The 21959-nt window shown below is 44.3% G+C and overlaps 3 protein-coding genes across 5 annotated transcripts in view; 1 reads left to right on the forward strand and 2 right to left on the reverse strand.

Annotated features, from left to right (window-relative positions):
- Positions 1–850: 850 nt before the first annotated feature.
- si:ch211-257p13.3 (kinesin-like protein KIFC3) lies at positions 851–10879 on the reverse strand. Its single transcript, XM_067238838.1, has 20 exons — positions 10764–10879; positions 10344–10521; positions 9857–9953; positions 9499–9662; positions 9106–9358; positions 6228–6400; positions 5900–5965; positions 5484–5621; positions 4824–5021; positions 4521–4694; positions 4083–4230; positions 3793–3923; positions 3510–3621; positions 3226–3407; positions 2937–3041; positions 2718–2848; positions 2439–2559; positions 2059–2188; positions 1670–1899; positions 851–1246 (listed from the first exon to the last, which is right to left on the reverse strand). Exons 2-20 carry the CDS (start codon positions 10446–10448, stop codon positions 1118–1120), a joined length of 2787 nt encoding a protein of 928 aa, XP_067094939.1. The 5' UTR covers positions 10449–10521; positions 10764–10879; the 3' UTR covers positions 851–1117.
- Positions 10880–13932: 3053 nt separating this feature from the next.
- On the forward strand, positions 13933–18260 carry cep72 (centrosomal protein 72). Of its 2 annotated transcripts, none has more exons than XM_067238425.1 (14): positions 13933–14014; positions 14360–14487; positions 14568–14760; positions 14849–14972; positions 15152–15330; positions 15428–15471; positions 15576–15618; positions 16089–16295; positions 16486–16667; positions 16845–16938; positions 17075–17253; positions 17333–17459; positions 17599–17710; positions 17891–18260. In XM_067238425.1, exons 1-14 carry the CDS (start codon positions 13939–13941, stop codon positions 17952–17954), a joined length of 1752 nt encoding a protein of 583 aa, XP_067094526.1. In that variant the 5' UTR covers positions 13933–13938; the 3' UTR covers positions 17955–18260. The 2 variants fall into 2 exon arrangements, with proteins under 2 accessions (XP_067094526.1, XP_067094525.1); XM_067238424.1 differs by having other exon boundaries at positions 13939–14014; positions 16092–16295.
- A 575-nt stretch (positions 18261–18835) lies between these two features.
- The window catches only part of LOC136944279 (tubulin polymerization-promoting protein), an 11880-nt gene continuing 8756 nt past the window's right edge, over positions 18836–21959 (reverse strand). For both annotated transcript variants that reach the window (XM_067237973.1, XM_067237972.1), the window contains exons 4-5: positions 21246–21399; positions 18836–21138 (exon numbers count right to left, since the gene is read on the reverse strand). In XM_067237973.1, coding sequence (XP_067094074.1) covers positions 20929–21138; positions 21246–21399 — 364 coding nt within the window. In that variant the 3' untranslated portion in view covers positions 18836–20928. The remainder of the gene's footprint in view (positions 21139–21245; positions 21400–21959) is intronic.

Below are 21959 nucleotides of genomic sequence, written 5' to 3' on the forward strand. Positions count from 1 at the left end.
AAGTTTGTACTAATCTGTAAATGCCATTCTTACTCAACCATATCTTAAAGTGACACCAGTCCACGTTTATTCGTTTCTGCAACATGAATTACTTGCCATCTTTTGAATCCAGAGCTGCCTAATAAATAGAGGTACATCTAGGATGGAGAACAGATCACAGCTAAGCAGGTTTTGGCATAATGCTTGACTAGTGGTACTGTCTATCTACTGATAAGCACCTCGTTCAGTCTGATAAGCACACACTATCTTTCACAATAAAGTGCTTCCCTTGTACTTTCAAGAGACCTAGACGTTCCCTGTTGAGGAAGATATTGCACATATACTGTGGGCATTACCGTACCGTCACAGAACAATCTAATTTACCCAGCCTTCTCATCTCATGGAAAGCCAGTTAACAGGCCTACAATGGAGCATTTGATAATACTGCTGTTCTCAACTTCCACGAAAAAACGACACATCAAAGATCAAACAACAATGTGATTAAAGTCCCACTGAAACTGCACGTCTGCCCCTCCTCCACTACTAACACTCAAAATCTCCTACACACTACCATTTGAAATACAGCTGAGTATATTAGAATCAAAGCTCACGCAATACATATAGTTGTAGCTGGATAATTAATACTGCTATAATTGCACAATGAAAGTGATTACTGTGGCATGTATTTCATGCCAAAACTATTATGAAGCAGCTTTAAGCATATTGATGTTCAGTGGAGTTTCAGTCAAAAAACCCTGGGCTTCAGCGATGTAGACATTGGCAACAGCATTTCTTGTGGGAAGAACCAAACGTAGCCACTGGTGAGTCGGAAGTTGTCTTGGTACTCTGGGTGTTGAGTACACAGATGAACACTGCAGCAGGCGGATCAGCCAATGGTCAAAGAGATGGAGCTTTCTCCCACTTGATGGTTTTAATCCCAACTGTCCACTTTGAAATGGCAATCCTGATGTTATGGAGACCTTCAAAGCATTAGCCCTTTTGCAGGATTGTTTTTGATAAGAGCTGATAGCTGTGACAATGACTGATAGAGATGAGTGCCTCTGGGGATGCTTCTGTCAGTTTTTTGGTGGGAGTCCCTGGGGTTCCTGGGGATCCATGGGAACAGGAAGTGGGTGATTTAGGAGTCACAATGGCCTCCTCCAGCCTCAATCTTTCGCGCTGCTGGCCCCAACTCCACCTTACACACTCTCTGGGCAAACTTAAGGGAGCACAGCGTCTCTCCCACGTTACTATCCAGAGCAGACACCTGTAAACAAACAGGGCAACCAACACTTCAAGATACAATCTCAAATAGTTTTACATCCAAATCTTAAAAAGCGGTCAGATCTTAAAGAATAGAATAGAACATAATTTATTCATCCCCACAGGAAAATTTGAGTATCCACATCACAACAATTCCACATTATGAACAATAAAGTGCTTACACAAGAGAGTTAAATTGCACACAGCCTAGTTCTAATTGAATTGAAGACAACAATTCAATTCAACAGTCCCAACAGCCTAATGACCCTTGACCCTAATAGCTGTTGGGACAAAGGATCTCCTGAAATTCTCAGTCCTGCAGTGCAGCAATATAAGTTATTCACTGTAACTGCTCCTCTGTCCAGCCAGACTCATAAAACAATGTTTCAAATGGCATTTCTGGAGATAAAGTTTGAGTGCACCATACCTGTACTACCATGGCTGTTTTGTTGCCTTTTCCCAGGGAGTCCTGCAGCAAGTAGGTAAGGCGGGAGTTCCTGAAGGGGATGTGTGTTTGCCGCCCCCTCAGGGCCTGGATCACATCCCCCAGAGCCAGTAAGGAGCGGTTTATATTCTGGGCCTCCTTCAGCCTCTCACCCTCCGCCCCAGACTTCCACACCCGCTCAGAACCAGCCAGGTCAACCAGGTTCAGCTTGCCTGAAGACAACACAGGATGAACGGACGTTGAGCCCCAAATCCCTTTTATATATTACTGAATTCCCAATCGCTCTAGGAAACATCTTCAGTGTAGCAATATAGGGATGTAGATGTATTTGTATGTGGTGGGACTGCAGGGGTGATTGTCCGCTAGCTGACCTGTGGTCTTGGCCCCGGTGGCCAGGTCTGTGCCCAGAACTGAGATGCACAATAGGGCGTGAGAACGGGAACTGTGCTGGTTCATCTGGGTGCCGAAGGTGATCCGGTTACGACGGGCCATCGCTAAGATCTGCAAAACACGAGTCCCATGTGGAATAATAGGCACAGACCGCACCACTGATATGTGTATTGAGTAGGTAAATTTCCCTTGTGACGAAAATACTGCATTTATTGAACTACGGTTCTATGAGATCTATAGCTAGTCGCACCTCAGATTCCTGGACGGAGAATGTGAGACTCAGGGTTGATGCTGCAACGGTTTCTATTGATTATAGACATGGATATCATAGATTGGATTATAGATATAATCCATCTCTCACCTTCTTGATGTGCTGGAAGCTCTTGACCTCAATGACTCTGAGGCCAGGGACATGCAACTGCCCGGTTCCATCAGGGTTGATCTTGATGTCTAGCTTCTCTCCATCCTTACTGAGAAGGTCTCTGTGGACCAGACATGCACAAGAGGGGCGTTTATTTCACATTTCTATTCCAATTTAGGAAATTACCATGGTTTCAGATGTACTAGTATCCACTGTCACATCGTAATGCTCACTACTTTTCCAGGAACCACTAGAACAGGTGAGTCTAGAGACCAGTACCTGAGGACCTCGTTGTAGATCTCCACAGAGCTGACACTGACAGTGTATGTCCACATGTCCTTCCTGTCCTCGATCTCACTGAACAGGTGCTTCAGGGCCCGCTGGTTGATACCTGGGTTCTCCACACTTCCCTGGAAACAAAGGGTTGTCCGTTTCTAACTAGATGTGTGGTATCTCGTCAGGTGGTACAACACCGGCTGGAAAAAAAAACAAACATACCTCCATGGTGTAGGTCTTCCCAGAGCCAGTTTGCCCATAGGCGAAGATGCAGACATGATATCCATCTATGCATGAGGTGACAAGAGGCTCAATCTCCTGAAACACCTGGGGCAAAGTAAAAATAAAAAGAGTTGGTACGTTGAAAAAGAGTTGGTGAAAAGTCTAGCTACTGCTGTGTAAATCATTTCTGTGGGCCATTTAACCTCTCTGGTGTCCTGGTAGCATATACATATGACAGCACTAGGATGTATGCTGGAGGTCAGGGTCTCTGTGCCTCTGTTTTCAGTACCTCTTCCTGAGTAGCCTGAGGGTGGAAGACTTTGTCCAGTTCAAAGATCCGGCCCTTTCCTTTGTTCATCACCGTTAGCGCTGACTCATTGAGGGGGTCTGTGGTCACCACAACTGACTGGCCCTCCTCATGCTGGTCCTCCTTCAACACTGGCTTCACACGACACAGCACACGAATGTTGCCTGGAAACAGGAAGTACACATGATGAATTGGTTCATAAAGATAACATTGGTTTTGAGGACTAGACTTATGAGGAGAGGATCCTCTTCTGCATCCCATCATACCTTTGAGCTCTACCAGCTGCTCGTGGTACTTCCTGCGAAGGGCCACCTCCTTCCTGTACTTTTCCAGAAGGTCTTTATTTGCTTCAGACATTTCACTCATAGCAGCTGAGATCTATGATGGAGACAGGCCAGGAACATGGTTGAATCTCCCATTTATCTAGCAGCACCCTCTTCAGCACACAGTTGGTATTACAGAATTGGCACGGACTCCCTAAAACATACAGTACAAGCATCATGCAAACACAGGCCTTTGGATTCAAATCCGGTCTGGTTTGTGTCTCACCTGTTTCTTGGCGTCGGTGATGGCCGCTCCGTAGAAGTCAGAGAAGTTGCGGACCTGGCTCCTGAGACTGGCGTAATCTGTCTTCATGGTGCGCAGGGTTGGAGGGAGCGCTGTGAGGCGCTCCTGCAGACCTGCAGGCCACACACAACAGACACACCATGGTGTGAATTAACATCCAGCCATTAGATCTAATACAGAAAATGGAGTGAGCTTGTCACACCATTTTATGTCAGTCTAGGTTCAACAACTTTGTGTCCTATGGGACAGTATGAGTATTTGATGGGACTCACTGAAAAACTGTTCCTGGAGGCTCTGGAAGTGTTCTGCTGAGCAGTTGGCGGCTGCCTTCACCGCCTCCTCCTTCTTCTCCTCCAGGTGACCAATCTCCTTCAGCAGCTCCTCACGGAGTTTACTGATCTCTCTCTCGTAGGCCGCAATCTGGGACGAAAGACAAATTGATTTGATCTTACATTTCTTATTTACATTTGACAACTTATTTAAGATGGAATTCCAGCAAAAAGTTGTATAGTCATAGATACATATATTTTTTGTATATATTTTCTTTTCTTTTGTATTTCAATATTGCGTATTTTGTGAGTAACCAGTTTTTTTATTGTTGTATTTCCAATTTTCTTTTATCTTGCCGCAATTCTGGCTTGAGGGTCAATATAATACCTACTTCTTCTACTACTAATAGTGTACAGTGGATCTGAGCTCTGCCCGGTTACCTTGTGTTGCAGATTACAGCTGTATTCATCTGATTTCCTGATATGCTCCTCCAGCTGTTTGCACCGCTCGTTCTGATTGGACAACTTCTCTGACAGCAGGTCGTTCTTCTCTCTGGCCTCGGCCAACTGCCTCAGTGTGGAAGGAGACTCCACCTCCACTGTCTGAGTGACATACTGGAGAGAGAATAGTTGAGGATCACCTTAAATTTTTGCCCCAAATCTACCTTGCATCCCAACATCTGAGGCGCAATGATTCCTTCAGATTTCCGTTTCAAGTAGGATGCTTTTGCAGAAGTTCCCTACCTTGATTAGCGGCTCCTTGCCCCTCTCCTTATCCAGCTCCAGTTGCAGCTCCCTCACTCTCTCCTCTCGTCTCCTCAGCTCCTCTCCTTTCCTCCACTCGCTCTGCTCGCTCTGACGCTCCAGGTGCGACATCTGCTCGGCGCGCTGTTGGAGGGAATTCTCAAGCTGCTGTACCCGGCTCCGCAGGTTTTCATTCTCCTACGAGGGATGGGGGTGGGGGAGGTAAGGTGTCAGAAATCCAAAAGAAAGCATGAGATGATAAAGAACAAGTGTATTATGACACACAGAATACAGTACAGTGATATTGTCTGTATGAACCACCATGAGGGTGGTTTATATTACAGCCAGCAGTCCATGACACATCCAGTACATTAACTATACCTAGTCATGTCTCATAGCAAAGTTATGGTGTGATCAGACTGCATTCCATTTGTAGAGAAGCACTCCTCTGTCTATTTCTAATAGGGTATTTCCAAGTTCAGCTGCAAACGACAGGAAACAGGAAAGGTGCAGTGCAGCACCTCCTTCATCTGTCTATGCTGTACTTTGTGAACTATGTACCTGACTCCACCTCAGCATAGATGATCATTTACATTTGCGGTACACATACTAATTTTGCAGACGCTTCAATTGAGACGGTGCTGCTAAGGTACGTCTCACCTTGATGAGCACGGAGCTGGACTGGGAGGGGATGACTGACAGCTGCTGCAGGATGCCCTGGGTGACACTCAGGCTCTGCTTTAGACTCTCGTTTTCCGCAGACAGACAGACCACACGCTTCTCAGAATCTGTGGCCCCCTGGGGAGGAAAGAAAAAACACAACACTTACTTCTAGTATGAATACATCAGCATTTAAGTCATCAATTTGTCAGCGCCTCATCTCTGTAGTATCTGTTCTTGGTTAGGTAAAGGATTTCCCTCCAGGGTTGATGGTGAAGGCAGATTGTGTGCTGACACCTCACAGATATTTCTGCTCCATATCACTCCATCTCTAGAAGAGAATGCTGCAGTGAAACTGCTTTGTAGGAGCTGTGCTGATGATGATGAATGAGTCACATGGTCCACACAATGCTTACAGAGTCAGTTTTCAGTCGGGACAGTTCCTCCTCACGTTCCTCGATGCAGCTCTTCAGCTCATCAATCTGTGGAGGACAGGGGAGGTCACAACGTGGTGTATGTATGTTTGTGCATGTACATGAATGTGTAAGCATGTGTATGTATGTGTAAGCATGTGTATGTATGTAGGTGTCTATGGGTATGTATGCATGTGTAAGTGCTTAGGTGTTGTTTATGATCATTGACCTATGCACTTTTTGTAAAGCTCTCTCTTGGAAGTCGCTTTGGATAAAAGCGTCGGCTAAATGAATACATGTCAATGCAAATGTAAAATGTTTTCCACAGCACCTGCTGCTGGAAGGCCAGTACGCGTGAGTGCCGGTCCTGGTCCCTCTGCTCCAGCTGGGAGTGCAGCAGTCGTAGCTCCCCTCTCAGCTTGCTCTTCTCCCCCTGGAGGCCATACAGAGACTCCACCAGCCTGTGGAGGCCTGCAGGGGCCCCTGGGGACGTGCTGCACTCACCTGGGGACAAACACACAGGAATTGAGATGATCATTTTAGGCATTTTTCATGCTTTATTTGACAGATTTTGAGTGAAGTATGATAGTAAAAGCAAGGAAGAGAAAGAAAGGGACAGACACATTTGAACCCAGGCCACTACAGTAAGGCCTACATGGTACGCAAACTTATCTGTTGAGCTACTGGGGCACCCCTACTGTGTCTTTTCATTTGTCTTGCATCCCAACTTGTTTTCTTACCAGGTTACCCCACTTTCCAAATGGAGCTGTGGGTCAGCTTAAACTGTATCAACTGCCCTATTTACTAAATATAACCGTAGATGGAATCATGTGCTGTGCTTGAGTAGGTAAATATTTATGAGAGGCATCCATTGTGCATGGGATAGGTTACACACATGTGCGTGCAGAGTATCCATACAGTATAGTATAGGATTCAAGATCACGTTATGGTTGTGTTATTTCCACTTTCCAATTGGGAGAACATCAGGTTCTCACCTATGGCGTTTTAATGAACCAGGCAGAAGTAAAGGATTCATGCCAGCAAGCAAAGACTCATAAAACCTTCCTCACTTCAGCAGAACCCAAATAAGACCATAGATGCACTTCGTGCTCAGTCGCTTTTTAATCAGTTTCTTCCCCTGAATGATTTATTATGCTCTGTCAGGGTTGTTTTTCTTGCCTGAGCACTACACTAATTACAAAGGCAGCTTTGTTGGGTCACTCTTCCAGAGCAGCAGACAGGGACTGGTGAGGAGCAGGTAGAGAGGAGGTGTGTGTGTGTGTGTGTGTGTGGGGGGGGGGGGGGGCGGGAACCGAGGCTTAGGAGATAGGGGAACTGGGATAACCCTGATATTTACTCAAAAACGTTCAGCACTTTTTTTCCCATCACAATCAGAAAACCCAAGGAAAATTTCCATTCTAAATATTTTAACTGAACTCCCCTCTTAGATTTTTTTCTCAAAACTAGATATGTTAAATCAGTTTGTACAGTCTGTATTGTACAGTGTGGGTGAACAAAGCTCTAACAGTTAGAACATAGGCTCAATTAACTCCTAATGCAGCATGGTATTCAGTGCTTGTCATCAGGCACCAATGGCAATTGAGTGGATAATCCAATTCTCCTTTTCACAGAACAAACACAATTCAACTGAGCCGAGAAGAAACCATTAACAACAGAACAATAAAAACTCTAGAGCGCTGGAACAATGCAGCACCTTGATAGCAGCTGAGTGGGCCAGCGATCGATCATGCAGACCAGCACAACACAGAAACAAACCACTCAAACATCCTGTCCTCCACAACACTAGGAAGTGGTCCCCTCTGGCTATTTTTAGCTCCACACGGGGACACGTGGAGGTTGGCATGTGCCAAGGACTGTAAGTGCATTTGCTGTGGGAAGAAAAGGAGCACTTACACAGATGTTTTATTGATGTCAAAAAGAGACTGAGTCACTGGCCAAGTGCCATAGACTCTCACCCACCACATATCTTCAATCCGAAAGGTAAGGGAAGGCGTACATGTGGAGGGAAGCACTTAGAGAGCCACATGTGATACTGCCTACAACCTCGTTTGGGTTGGTTAACTGACACATTTCTCCGGGGCTATATGACAGTGAGTCAGACGAGTCTGGCTCCTAGGTGTCAAGACACACTGTCATCACAGGGTCCACGCTGGTCACCACACATACACACAGATAGTAGTAGGAGAGTTGGGTAGGTTGAGGCCTGTCCATAGTACATCTGGTCAAATCCTCTATTTAACAGATAGCAGATCCCTCCATGACTCTGAGGTCAGTACCAGCTGGGCTGCCAAAAATAGTCCTCTGAAGTCATCCTTAATTCCAGCTTGATTCACACCAAGGACATCCTGAAATCAAATCAACAAGCACTGTTGCGGCTTTCATCCTTTTAAAGTTCAAAAGGGTCCTTCATCATATCACCTTCATCGTCTCTGGGTCTGGATTTTCCAAACTGGCAGCCACAGTCTAATTTAAAACAGAATTTTTTTCGGTTGTCTATGAATCATCCCTCCAATTCTCAACAACTATGTGGAAATGTACTTGAATTTATATAACAGAAACGCCTTCAGAAATGACTTGCACAGTCACTGATGTCAATCTAGTGATGCAAAACCTTAGAAACACGGTACCATGTTGTAACACAAAAGGCAACACTAAAATAAATTGTTAATAATATCAAAGTACTCATAGAACAGCTGTGTTTACTCAGCGTTCTGCCTTTCTCCCAGACTCTCCCCCCTGCCTCTGACCCCATTTATAACATGTATCAATAAATCTGACTGCAGTTACACCCTCCTGCCAATGACTTCTCTCTTCCTCTTTTCACACCTCCTTTCCCACCTCCTTTTCATCTTCTTCATGTACTTCTTTTCCTTTATTCTGCCCTCCACCTCTCACCCCTCCCTCTCCATTTAGCCTCCATCCTTGATTGAAATGTGAGCCCCTCCTTCCCCCATCTCACACCTCTCTCACACCATCTTCTCTATCCTCCCCCTCTTCCTCTGTTCTATCCTCCCTGTATTCATTCCTTACTTTCACCCTCCCTCTTTTGTTCCCTTCACCTTCTACTCTCTTCATCTTTCCTTCCCTCCCCCTCCCTCCCCAACCATCCCCCCTCCTCCTCTCCTCTCCCTCCTCCTCTCAATCTCTCCCCCGCCCCTCCCCACCCCCTCCTCTCAAACTGTCCTCACCCTCGCTTGCTGGGCTCGGACTCTGTTGCTGGGTGAGGACTTCCTCCAAGCTGTTGATGACGCTGTTCTTGTCTCGGAGGCGCTGGCGGTATGAGGCCCGCAGGGCCTTCATCTGGCGCCGGTGCTGGGCCCGATGCCTCTTCAACTGGACTCGGTACTGGTCGGCCTGCTGCTGCAGCTGCTGGAGGTGGGAGTACTGCTCCAGAAAACTCAGCAAGTGGGACATGACTGCCACCAGGGGAGACTCTGACAACTGGGGAAGATAAATATGGCTTTAAACACACAGTGCTCCATTAGGGAAAAGGCAAGAGGCTGCTCAGTATGATAATTTATCCTGTTTTTCCACACAAGTTCACAAGGTGCAGATTTCCCAAGAGTAGGCACCATCGGTACCTTTCCTGTTGTCTCAAGCTGAACTTGGGAAGCCCTCCTCTTCTCCGCCTCCTGCTTGAAGGACAGGAAAGCGGCGAGAGGGGTGCATGCTGGGATATCTGGGATGTCACCGCCACCATCGTCATCATCACTTGGGGATAGGCCGTCACTTTCACTACTACTGCCTGGGGATAAAAGATAAGTGTGTATACGAGTCATAAATGTAAACAGTTGATAATTAAGCAGGCTGTCTATAAAACTATTAGTTAATGACATATTGTTAACATTAACGTATAATATCTGTCATGAGAATATCTAACCATGGGAGAGACAACTTCACTTGTTCTATTTATAAACATTGTTGTAAAAAAAAACTCACTTGAGTCACTCAACCGGGCACATCCCCTTTTTTTCTTCCTGGGGATGTGGCCAGTTCTCCTCCTGCTCCCTGTTTCCATGGAAACATGTCTTGGCTCCTGATCATAGCAACAGACATCCCATTGACAGGGGTAAGCAGAAACAGTGATAAATGTACAAACATTTACACTGCAGAGAGAACACAAACATTCACACTGCCAGCATGCAAAAATATTACAAAGACTGACAAGGAACTTCAGTATCCTCGATAACAAAATCTGCCTGCTGAATATGCATGACAATAAAAGGGACAAAGCGTTCAGGTAGACGCATTTTCAAGCCTCAGCATGAGATCACTTTGGACAGATTTCCAGAGACAAACACACAATAGTCTCCCTGCAGTCACGAGACTGGGGGTGAAAACTGGGGGTGCAAACTGCCGGCAGTGTTCTCTTGATGACGAGACAAAGGAACCCAGCGGGGCTTCAGCATGCTGTGGCTAGACACACCTTAGAGGCAGCTCCACACGCCCCCTCCTCAGCTCCCTCCTCCTCCTCCTCCTTCTTGAAGACGGTGTAGAAGATGTAGACTAACAGGGAGTAAAAGGCATACATCTCCACCCAGTCCGGGGGGGCCACTGAGACAGTGACAGCGCAGCAGTCTCACTGTCCAGCTCCTTTCCTCAGGCTGCAGGGAAAGGAGGCACAATAGGAGAATGACAAGTCGTTTTCTCTTTACATCCCATTTTCTCCTCTATGACTGTTCTATTGACGCTCAAGCCAGTGTGATCTCGCAACAGATTTAGCAGGACTAATGAAATACGACTGGTTACACTTGATCTTTGCTGAGGTCAACCTCCAATTCATTTCCTACTTTCAACTGACCTAGTGCATCACGTTATGAAGCCATTATTTTCTGCTCGTCCTTACCTTGCATGTGTCTCCATTTCTTCTGTGATGTCATCCCCCATATTCCTACATCCTGGATTCCTCTGTCATTCCGCATCTGTCTAAGCTGTCAATAACAAAGCCCCCCCGCGTTACCCCTCCGCTCTCAGCTGCAGCATCCCAGCACTGTGCTGCTCCTGTGTAGCTCCCTCTCAGACTCTCTTTCTCCTCCCCTTCCTCTCCCTCATTCTCTCACACTCCCCCCTCTCCACTCTATCCATATGCTGCAACTGCAGCGGGCATGCTCAGTGGATCTCTGTCGTTCTCTGCAGTAGAGAAGAGGGAGAGGGGAAGAGAGGTAGAAGGGAATGGGGGGAGAGAGGGAAAGAGGGAGATTGATTGGGTTTGGGTGCTCATGCTGACATCAACCTTGCAGAAGCCAGTCAGGGCAGAGGGAGCCAGGCAAGGCAGGTACTGTATCTAATTGCCACTCATGTGGAAGGGATTCAGGGCCAGTGAGTACTGTTCTTTACTGTTCTTTTATTTCATTGTTTTATTGAATTAAAGACAATTCCATGGTAGACAGGACGCTGGCACTCTAATACCCCAGGAAACCGTTTAGTTTTTATCACTGGTGTACATGTTTGGTGCCAATTTTGAACAGTTCTTCCTGTCTTAACACTGGAAACAGCTAAAAAAATATGGAGCACTAGCATTTTCTCATACCTTATAGTCACATGGTTTTTATTTTTTCGAAGAAGTAAGGGTTGGCTCAGGCTAGGATTAGAGTTAGGATCATCTTTCTGCTAATCCCAGACACATGCAGTGGGGCACTATTTAGGAGAAGTCTCAAAGTGGTAGGGTATTAATTTTAATATTGATTATTTGCATAGTCAAAAAGGTCAAAATGTCTAGTTTGGTGTTTTTAGTGTTATGACGTTATCTGTAGGTGTGAGCTGGACATAGTCCTGGATCTGGGTTAGGGTCCTGGCCTGCAAACTGCTGAGATCAGTGCTGCTCTGCTCAAGAGTCCAGGGAATCCAGGGACTCCAAACAGTTCTGCAGTGCCCACTCAGCGTCTATCCACATTACAATGCTTGGCCATGTTCTAACAGACGGAATGAGGTGACGCAATGAAGACGCATCAATCAAGCAGCTACAGACTAATTCCTGAATAACCTTTAAACAGATCATAATATGTCTGCCTGAATTTGTTAGCATCCTTTAAATTTAAAGCAAAGTGCATGCACATGTACCCAAATGGATCCCAAGCATATCTGGCAGACATATCTGGTTAGGTGAGGTTGTAACTGCTGAGGCTGCAGAATGAACAGAATGTGGTGCTTTGGAACCCAGAGCATGTCCTCACACACTGAAGCTATTGGCCAGCAGACGTGCTGTGAGTTACAATAGGCTTCCCACGAGTACAGACTTAAATGTGAGCGAGCACATTGTTGCACAATGTTGCCAAGCTCACCTAGAGGAAAAAAAGGTAAACGCATATCTGCAAGGCACTTCAATTATGCTTTTATATATTCTGCTGTAAGGCAAGGATTCTCCAAGTAAGCCGTCCAAATTAATACTGACAGGTGTGGATTTCCAAGTGGTGTGAAACGCTAAAGAGTATTTGGAGTGATACACCAACAATAATCGTTAAGATTGAAATATAAAATGAAACCAGAATCAGTGCCTACATGATCATAAATTGTATCACCTAATGTGTCACGTAGACATGTATACCAGTGCCTTGTGACTTACATGGAGGGATGCATAAAAGGAGGCCTGTGGTGAGGCTTCATCAGTGATAAGCAGCTTTGTTGTCAGAACAATGCCTTGGATTCAGACAGGCCTTTGATGGGCCAAAGACACCATGTCCCTATGAATCATGTGACCTCCAGTCCCAAAGTGACATGGTATACCAGGTGGGACCCTCTGAACGAATTCTTAGGACATTGTTACAGATCTTTCAATGAAGATACATAAATAGATAATTCATTTCAGTTCCCACGCAGTTAGTAGCTATTTGCAAACAGATCAATTCTGTCAGTGTAACGCTGGCTCAGTCAAGGAATATCATTAGTTAATGAGTAACATCAGTCCCAGTTCTTCAGGTCCTCCAGATACACACCAAGGGCCCATTTAGAAGCGATACACCCTACAGCCATGGAGCCTTTCAACAGCCACTTAAGCAGTCCCTCCGAGGCACCTTGAGAGATGAGTGGAGTGAAGGAGTGGAGCACAACCCTGGGGGCTACGAGTGAGGGCAGGCTGAGGGCCACACTCCCCAGGGCCCCTGTTGCATTCCCAGCAAATAGACACACTGTCAGGGAACAGGACAGAGAAGACAGGGCCAAGCAGCGGGTCATCACCATGAGTCCATCCGGAGAAAGCCAATCACAGAGTAGTGGGAGAAGCCCGGAGCCAATCAGGAGCACATGGGCAGTGGCATGGTCTTGGCTGAGCCACAGGAAGCCAAAGGAGACCAGGGGTGGGGCAAGGACCTCTCCTGCCCACTCCAGATCTGTCTGCAGACAGATGAGTACTGGGCTGGAGAGAGGTATAGCACAGAGGCCTGCAGAGAGGCCAAGCAGGAACAGACCTACTGATGGAGCTCTGTGGTCCTGGAAAAGAGAGGGGAAAGGAGAGGACAGAGGGTAGATAAGTTGGTGTAAAAGAAGAGTGTTACTGTGTAACAGTCAGGTGCACATTAACAGGTTTGGGAATGGCACGAGATTATCAATAATGTCAAGCTACAATTTCGTGTGTGTGTTTCGAGTGTTAATTAAGACAGTGTAAACTACCTTAAAGAGTTGATGAGCAGTGTACAGGGCTGAGACCGACTGAATGATATTGGAACATGCTAGTATCCCCTCTGTTATAGAGGCTGCCATTGAAATGAATGACCTGTAAAGAAGAATTTACAGTTAAACTAAGTTTATATTCCATTTATCATTCATTACTCTTTTCTTTTATGATCGCCACGTTTAGCGGACATAAATCGAACAGTTAATACCTGATGATGTAATTGTTTACTGAATTTAATTTAGACTCTATAGAATGACCTGTATTCAAAAATATAAGTTAGCATATCTCACCTAGCTACAGAATGTAGCTGACTTTACTGCATGCATTTGTTTTGACACGTGACGTGAGCAAGGAGAACCAGGATATGGCCCACTGCGCATGATCCTACTTTTGCCAGGGAACTTCGAAAAGTATGGCGGCGGAGTGCTTGACAACGATTACAGAGCAATGGATACGGGAGAAACTAAATCTAGAACACCAATGTCTTGGTAATGTTTTTAATATATCGCCCTTTTAGTACAAAGCATACTGACTAAGGTAACCACCAGGGTTTATACTATAGTGCCTGCTTGCCAGAATACCAGATTACCTGTGATTTCATGCAAGTGCTCAGATACCAATATTGTAGCTAAGCTATCTAACTGCTTTAGTACAGTCAGTACAGCTAGCTTATCCTAGTGCTGATCTCGCTCATGCATATAAGTGCTCATCTCGCTCATATCAAGCTAATCAGCGTTGCTTTCTGTCAGCCACATAGTATTTGTGTGACATGAATAGGTACTAGTGCAGCCAACTTACTCGCCAGATGTACCTCGCTTCTTTTTAATTTATAGCGGATGTCAGGTCTCTGAGTCTTCCAGGGACATACAAGGAGAAAATCAAACATCTTGGAATCTCACTGAAGAACTTCGTCCGTTTGAAGACCCTGGATCTCTCTTGTAACGCTCTCATCTCTGTCGATGTAGGTCTATATCACTGGCAGGCCAAATGTTTGTAGAATAAATAAAATCAATAAATGACTGTATTGTTCTCCTTCTAAAGGGCGTTCAACACTTGAAGATGCTGGAGAGACTAAACCTGTACTACAACCGTATACCTTCCATAGAGGAAGTCAGAGTTCTTTGCAAGCTGACAACTTTGAAAGACTTGGACTTGAGACTCAACCCTCTGACCAAGAGAGATCCACACTACCGTCTGTACTTGATCCATGCACTGTCCAACCTGCGCAAGCTCGGTAGGAGCTACCATCACATGTCTTACATCTTTGTATTTGTCGTCAACCCAAAATGTTGAATCCATTATCTCTCTCTCATTTGTTCCAGATGACTGTCCAGTCCGGGACAGTGACAGAAAACTCGCCATCATGCATTTCTCTGCTGAATCTGGTGATGTACCTCTGCAGACAAAACCCTCGCTGACTGACGTAACAGAGTTCAGTAACCAGAGGTATAATTGTGAACTGATGTGACAGGCTAATGATAAACAAGGGGGATTTATAGATGTGCTTATGAAGGTAGATCTAAGATCTAACTTGGTTGATAAATATATAGTATAACCCAAATTCTACTTCCACATTCCACTAGATCTTCTGGCTGTTTTGTCTTATGCACTGTTGTGTCTCGCAGGAGCAGTGAGCTGAGGCTGGCCTCAGTGAATCGGATGACCAAGAATTTTTCTTTCTTGGATGACAAGGATGATGTTGTACTGAACCTTGTTGCCAGGAGCAACTGGAGCCAGAGTGAACCTCAGCCATTCTCTGGATCGTTCCAGAAGGAGCTGGAGTCCCAGCTTTATCACCTGCAAGGTGGATTCACTTGCATTGGATTGCCATACTGTGTTTTTGCTTTATTGAATCATTTCAAATAGCAGTTATATTAAAGTTTTATCTTACCATAATGTAGAAGGAGATTTGGAGAATTTGGAGAGTGCATCATCTCAAAGTCAGGTGATGCTCTTCTATTTTAAACATAACTCAGACAAAGGATTAGATCATCATGTATGGAAATACATCATCATAATGTGAGTGATTCTTATTTTGATTTTATTTAGGAAGCAGCCAAATCCATCCTCAGGTCTTCCCTAACCAAAGATTGTGAGTGTGCATGCTTTAGCACAATCCTGCTAGTCGGGAGTCAGTTGGCTGAGCGGTGAGGGAGTCGGGCTAGTAATCCGAAGGTTGCCAGTTCGATTCCCGGTCACGCCAACTGACGTTGTGTCCTTGGGCAAGGCACTTCACCCTACTTGCCTCGGGGAGAATGTCCCTGTACTTACTGTAAGTCGCTCTGGATAAGAGCGTCTGCTAAATGACTAAATGTAAATGTAAATGTAGTCTGCTCTGCATAAATTGCTGTGAATTCATCGGATGTTTGCTGACATTGCAGGAACTGTCCACCAGAGGGAGACATTTGTCCAGGCACATAAACTTGACTGTCACACAATCCGCATTTCAAAATATAATCGTCTCTTATAATAATTGACAAATTGGATGCCTTACTTACAGTAGGCTAGCCAAAATTGTATATGCTCCTGTTGTGGGTGATGTTATTCTCTTTAATTGTCCAGCAGCTCGACATATTCAATCTAAAGATCCACGAATGAAAGGCACATCTAATGGAAAAAGTTTTTCCTCGTTGAAAGTGACTAAGGGACCTAGAGTGACCTTCGACCCTCATGTCGAGAAGCACAGACCTGGCTCTCGAAGGGAGAAGCACCTGAAACCCCCCAAACAAATGAGAGTCCCTGCCAAAGGCTACTTCACCCCTCATCCTGGTGAGGCTAAGATAAAGAGTACACTTTATTATTTCCACACATTTTTGGAGCTGAGACTGCTCAAGCTGCTGCAGAGAGTTAATTGGAACAAAGCTGGATTTCAGACTCTATGACTCAAGTTTATGTTAGTTCATATGAAGTGGCGTAAATGCATACACAATGTATATTTGTAATTATATATATTTTAAAGATCACGGAGACAAGCCTGCCTCTTCCCTGATGAAGATCCGTCCTCCCAGTCCCATAAGTCCTGGTGTGAAACCCTCTGATTCCTCCAACCCTATCCTGCACCCTCCCAGGCTCTCCTACCACAGCCTGCAGGAAACAGCAGGGGGCACCACTCAACCAGAACAACATGCTCAACAGCAGAGGGTGAGGGTCGCCCTTTAGAGACATCATATCTGCTTACCTTACCCTGCCATTTATTCATCCCATCTCTCACATCCTGTGTATACGATGGAATCCTGTATTTTTATTGTCACATGGTTGACAATTCATCTTCCGTCATTCACTGTGTTGTGTCATGGAAGTACTGTATCTGTATGACAGGGGAGCTACAGAAAACCCTTGGAGATGCTCCTTGGTCTGGTGGACAAGCACTGGACAGGACAGAAATCACTTCACCAGGACAACAACTTCCTCTGTAAGTGTGAACCACGCACAGCATATTTTTTAATTCATTTTTTGTCTTTTCCTGAGCAGTTGGTGTTCAGAAGGTCCATATTGTGTCATATTGCCTTACTGTTCAGTGACAAAAGTGTGATGTTGTGTTCATCCAGCTCAGGCAGTTCACATCCTCTCTATGATGGAGCAGGACGTCTCCAGTCGGGAGGTTGAAGTCAGGACCTTGAAGGAGGAGGTTGAGGAGCTGAAGCAGAATGCAGAAAGTCGAGACCAGGATCACAGAGCAGAGATTCAACGTCTCACCACTCAGCATGAGGAGGCCCAGGGCAACACCGTGGGTGGAAATGAAATATAAGACCACAGGAGTTATAACTGACCAGAGAACATTTCTCATTGCTTTCTCTTGATTTCAGAACAACCTAAATGAGCACCTGAAGTTGGTCCTGGAGGAGAATGTGTCCTTGCAGAAGCAGCTGATCAAGTTAGAGCAGCAGTATCTGAACTCGATGATGAAGAGCTCCCGCAACACAGACTTGAAGGGTGAGTAAGGATCTACACATGAGACACAAAACCACTAGCACAAACCATTGATATTTACATTAATACATTAAACGACTATGTTTTCATTGTGTTAAATGATTGAGGTTGTGAGTATGTGGTTCTCTCGTTTTTCTCTTAGAGAAGCTGGCGGAGGTGGAGGAACTGAAGAGGGAGGTGGCGGTGCTGAGGGAGAAGGTTGAGGATGGGGAGAAGGTCAGGGAGTTGGCGGGCATGCTGCAGGAGAGCCACAGGTACAGCAATTAGTCACATAAAGTCAGAAACCCACATCTCGGTCGCTCAACTGGCTAATATGTTTCGGTCAGTCCTGCAGATTCAGTCAATAAACAATTTGCTCTGGAATAACAGCTAGTGGGTGATGATGAGAGTTGCTTGTGCATGGGACTTAAGTGCTGTGTGTGTGTGTACTCCAGGTCACTAGTAGCTACTAATGAGCGTCTGCTGGGTGAGCTGGAGTCCCCGGGCAGGCGTCCCTGAGGACCAGCACCACTAACAGCAGACCAGCAGCAGCTACCTACAGCAGGACCAGCACCACCAAGAGCAGACCAGCATCTACCTACAGCAGATTAGGCTTCTATACTGCTGCCAGCAATGGCGTGCTGTCATTAGGAGGAAGTTGGTGTGGTGTCAGAAAGGTGACCTGGTGATTTGAAACAGCCGTGTTCCCCTTTCAAATGACATGTGAGCTGGACAATGGCTACTGTATCATGTCAGCACATTAGATTGTATTTTGAAAAGTGACTGCACTCCAGGTTTCCTGCTTCCTATTTATTGAGTTGTAAGCATGTTGATGAATTAAGTATTTATTGCATTAAAGCTGCTTTTGCCTCACGTTGAAGTGTTGTTTTTGTTTAAAGAGGAGGGTCGGGAGTGGTTTGTTTTGGGAGTGCTGTGCGATGGCGGTGTGGAGAGGATATTTGGATAAGTCGATGTTAATGAGTACAAGGAGAGGGGAGTGTGTTGAGACTGCATTTTTTCCTTGTGGCTTGGTACACTTGTTTTGAGGTCAACTTCACTCCCATAGGCTGTTCTGGAATGTATGCGTCTACGTTCCAGCTGCACTCTGCCCTTATTGGATGTATGTCTGCCTCAGGGTCAAGAGATGTGTGCACACACATATAGACATGTCTGTGCTCACACACAATTTCACTTAAGTTAAACCGAATGGAGTCACACAGCTCCAGGGATTTTTGCATTTAGGAAATAGCACTGTACATAAAGTTATTAAAACGAATTAATTGTTTTGTTAAAATGAATAATAAGTGAATACAGTAAGAAATTACATGCATTCACATGGATTTGATTCCCTCAAAAGTGTTATAATATTGGAAACTTGGAGACTGTTTGGCAAGATTGGAGTTTATTTTCAATAATGCTATAAATCAGGAACACGCAAGATCTAAAGAACAGCAACAGAAACACAATGCATGCACCAGGGCACAACAGTACATTAAAAAGTTATTTTGAAAAATAAGACAGTTTTGTTCCTCCACACAAAAGGTGCACAGTATTTGGCATTAAATTACACAAGACAATCCATTGAAGGGTGCTAAAGCAACTAGTACACCAATGCTGCTGGTTGGGTTGAGTCTCCATCAGCTGAGGCTACAGGTAGATGTAGGTGATGTATGAGAGGAACAGTATGTCACTATGTTTGAAAAATAGACGTCCTACAAAAGTATTCTTCTTTAGCGCTTCCCTTTTCTTCATACATTATATCCGTAGAAATATTTTTTTGTGTAGCAAATTTCCGTGCTTGTATAAGTTAGTGCAAGAGACAGTTTTGTGCTTACGACTAAAAGTTACCCGACAATTGTGTTGACAGGGTAGCTGACAAAGAATACTGTGTTAGACACAAATCTTACTTTGTGCAGCATCTTACTTGATATTGCATGACAGTATTTTTCATCCCTGAATTTTTTTGTTGGATTATGCCTCAGTTTCCCAAAATATTATGTATTTTGCTTCATGTGCGGTTACTGTAATACTGAAAGTTTAATATTGTTTGTTCAATAAATAACCCATCTCATTGGCCACCAACATCCCTTTGATAAACTTGAAATGTTTTCACACATACACAATTATTCAAACCATCCTTTTCTAAAAGTAAGTCTTGTCCACATAAAAACAGCAACAGAGCCAGTCTTTACCCAAACACCTATCAGTTGAAAAGAGACATCTGATGTATGTTTTTTATGTTCACTAATGTACAGTAGATAGTTGCTTTCCAATCATATGCATAATGCACTACTTCATGCACAAGATACAGCAATATACATACAACAGAACGGCAGCCAGTGTTTTGTATTAAGCCATGCGGCTATAGATTTAGAAATATCACAATATCACCAACAATATATTATAACTATATCAATCTGACAGCATAACAATATCAGTAAAATATTAAAAATACAATCTTCAACAACCCATTCAGGGGTGACCAACATAGTTGTTGAACAGTTGAATGTTATCAAAATGGTAGATGTATACATTAGAACAATTAAAGTGGATTTCAGGGTCATTGTTCGAACAACCAATATAAAATTACTGAATGTCAGAGTAATGCATTTGAAATTTGGACAAAAGATTCTGGTATCCTTTGTTAAATTGAAAAGACTGTGAGTGCACTAATAAGGTATAATGTTACATGACATTTATAAAAGTAAGAATTCACAAGAATAGGAATAGGAAGTTTAGACAGAGGTAACACGTTCTACAGGATTAACTAAAACAATGTTATCATTTATATTATCTATTTGATCTAAAAACAGGTAGATGCAGAACTTCAAGATATCCTATTCATGGTTTTAATAACAATTGAAGGCAAACTATGTATGTATTGTGTAAACTATTATAGACTCAAGACAACAAACAACATGACAGATTAAGACTCAAACAGTAGACTTCAATGACCAGGGGGAAGGCAGAGTCGAAAAACAGGATGGTATATTCATCAGTCTTGGTCTTTGCAAATAAACTACCCAATAAACAATAAACTGAGCGAAACTTTTTAATCCCATTCACTAAACATTGTCAAATATTATACCTTGAGCTATTGCAATGGCAAAGTGCAATGTTGTTGACAATTTATCAAGTTGTTGATTTCACCTTTCCTTTTTTTCACGTTTTAGTGGCATCATGTTATAGCGCTTACAAAATATTGGAAGGCCCTATCTTCATTCTTCATCGACTAGCTGTTGCTCTTATTAGTTAAATTCAGTGTTTGGCAGTTATAATCTTTCTGTTTGGAATGTACCAGCTGGTGATGTCTTAGTAAAAGTTGATGTAAACAGTTTTCCAGTTCTCAGACTTTACAAAGAGAGGAACTTAAAACATCTCAAGCACACATAAAAACAGATGGGTGGGAAATCATATCTTTTTGTGCTTTCATGGAGTTTCTTAGAAAATTATCCTAGTTTTTGGACTAACGCTTTGTCCACCATTTCCGTCTTCACATGGGTTTACCTAGGGGGGGTTTGGTGATTTTCTTCTCATATGACCCTGCGTGTTTGTATCCCGAGACATATCCGGATGTGTCCACCACTTCCACACGCCCGGCCTTACCCTTCCCTCGGCCGGTCTCGTCAAAGCGCTCCTTGTGTGACCCTGTGAATTTGGTGGGGTCTGTGAGACGAGACACTGTTGGGGAGGCCACAGCTCTCTGTTGAGGACAAGAAAGACAGATCATTTTCACTTGTACTTTTATTGCCTTCAATGACAATACTTGTACTGTCATTTGATTATTATGTCATTTTCACTAGGTCTTACCGTCACTCCTGCAATTTTCGGTGATTTACCCTCAATCACCTTGAAGACCTCTCCCTCCGCCTCCTCCCCTGTTTTCTCTTTGTACTTCTTCCTGGCCAGCTCACCAAGTGCTGCCTTGAACTCGTCAAATGTGATGGTACGGCAGGATTTCTTCCTAAGAAGTGAGGGAGGACAGGCAACAACCTATGAGTTTGTATATGGCACGCAACATCAAATAACATCCTTCGAAAAATTGCAATGTTTTTCTAATGAGTAATGACTAATTTATGACTCATCATCTTAGTCTGAGACTTATAAAGGAATGTGTCCAGATCAGTCAAGGCCCTGGCTGGCTATTATGTGTGCTCTGCACAGGAACAGAGAATTCTCCATTACTGAGTCACTCAATTTGTTTACATGATGTCAATGGTGACTTTGTTTTTTAGGGGGTCATAAACCAATGTATCAAGCACTATTAAGGTGAAATTCGAAGATCGGAACCCAATAACATAATAAAGTGTTCATTTAGCAGACGCTTTCCGCCAAAGCAACATACAGGGCGGGATTAGAACCTGTGAGCTTTTGACCTGCAGTCAAAAGTTCTACCACTGAGGTAGAATCACGTCCCAATGAGCTTACTAACTGTAAAGTGTGCTTAGTGGGAACTCAACTTCTTTTTAGGTCTTGGACTTTCGTCCTTGCTCTGCTCACTGTAAACTTTGTTTCAGTCAGGTG

Source organism: Osmerus mordax, chromosome 6, assembly GCF_038355195.1.
Source record: "Osmerus mordax isolate fOsmMor3 chromosome 6, fOsmMor3.pri, whole genome shotgun sequence".
NCBI classification, from domain to species: Eukaryota; Metazoa; Chordata; class Actinopteri; order Osmeriformes; family Osmeridae; genus Osmerus; species Osmerus mordax.

Coding starts and splice junctions, on each gene's coding strand:
- si:ch211-257p13.3 (XM_067238838.1), bottom strand. CDS start 10,448: ATGTATGCCTTTTACTCCCTGTTAGTCTACATCTTCTACACCGTCTTC. Junction 9,663..9,856: donor TGCCCGGTTGAGTGACTCAA/GTGAGTTTTTTT, acceptor TTTTATCCCCAG/GCAGTAGTAGTGAAAGTGAC. Junction 3,924..4,082: donor CCTCCAGGAACAGTTTTTCA/GTGAGTCCCATC, acceptor TGTGGCCTGCAG/GTCTGCAGGAGCGCCTCACA.
- cep72 (XM_067238425.1), top strand. CDS start 13,939: ATGGCGGCGGAGTGCTTGACAACGATTACAGAGCAATGGATACGGGAG. Junction 15,472..15,575: donor GTGCATCATCTCAAAGTCAG/GTGATGCTCTTC, acceptor GATTTTATTTAG/GAAGCAGCCAAATCCATCCT. Junction 17,711..17,890: donor ATGCTGCAGGAGAGCCACAG/GTACAGCAATTA, acceptor TGTGTACTCCAG/GTCACTAGTAGCTACTAATG.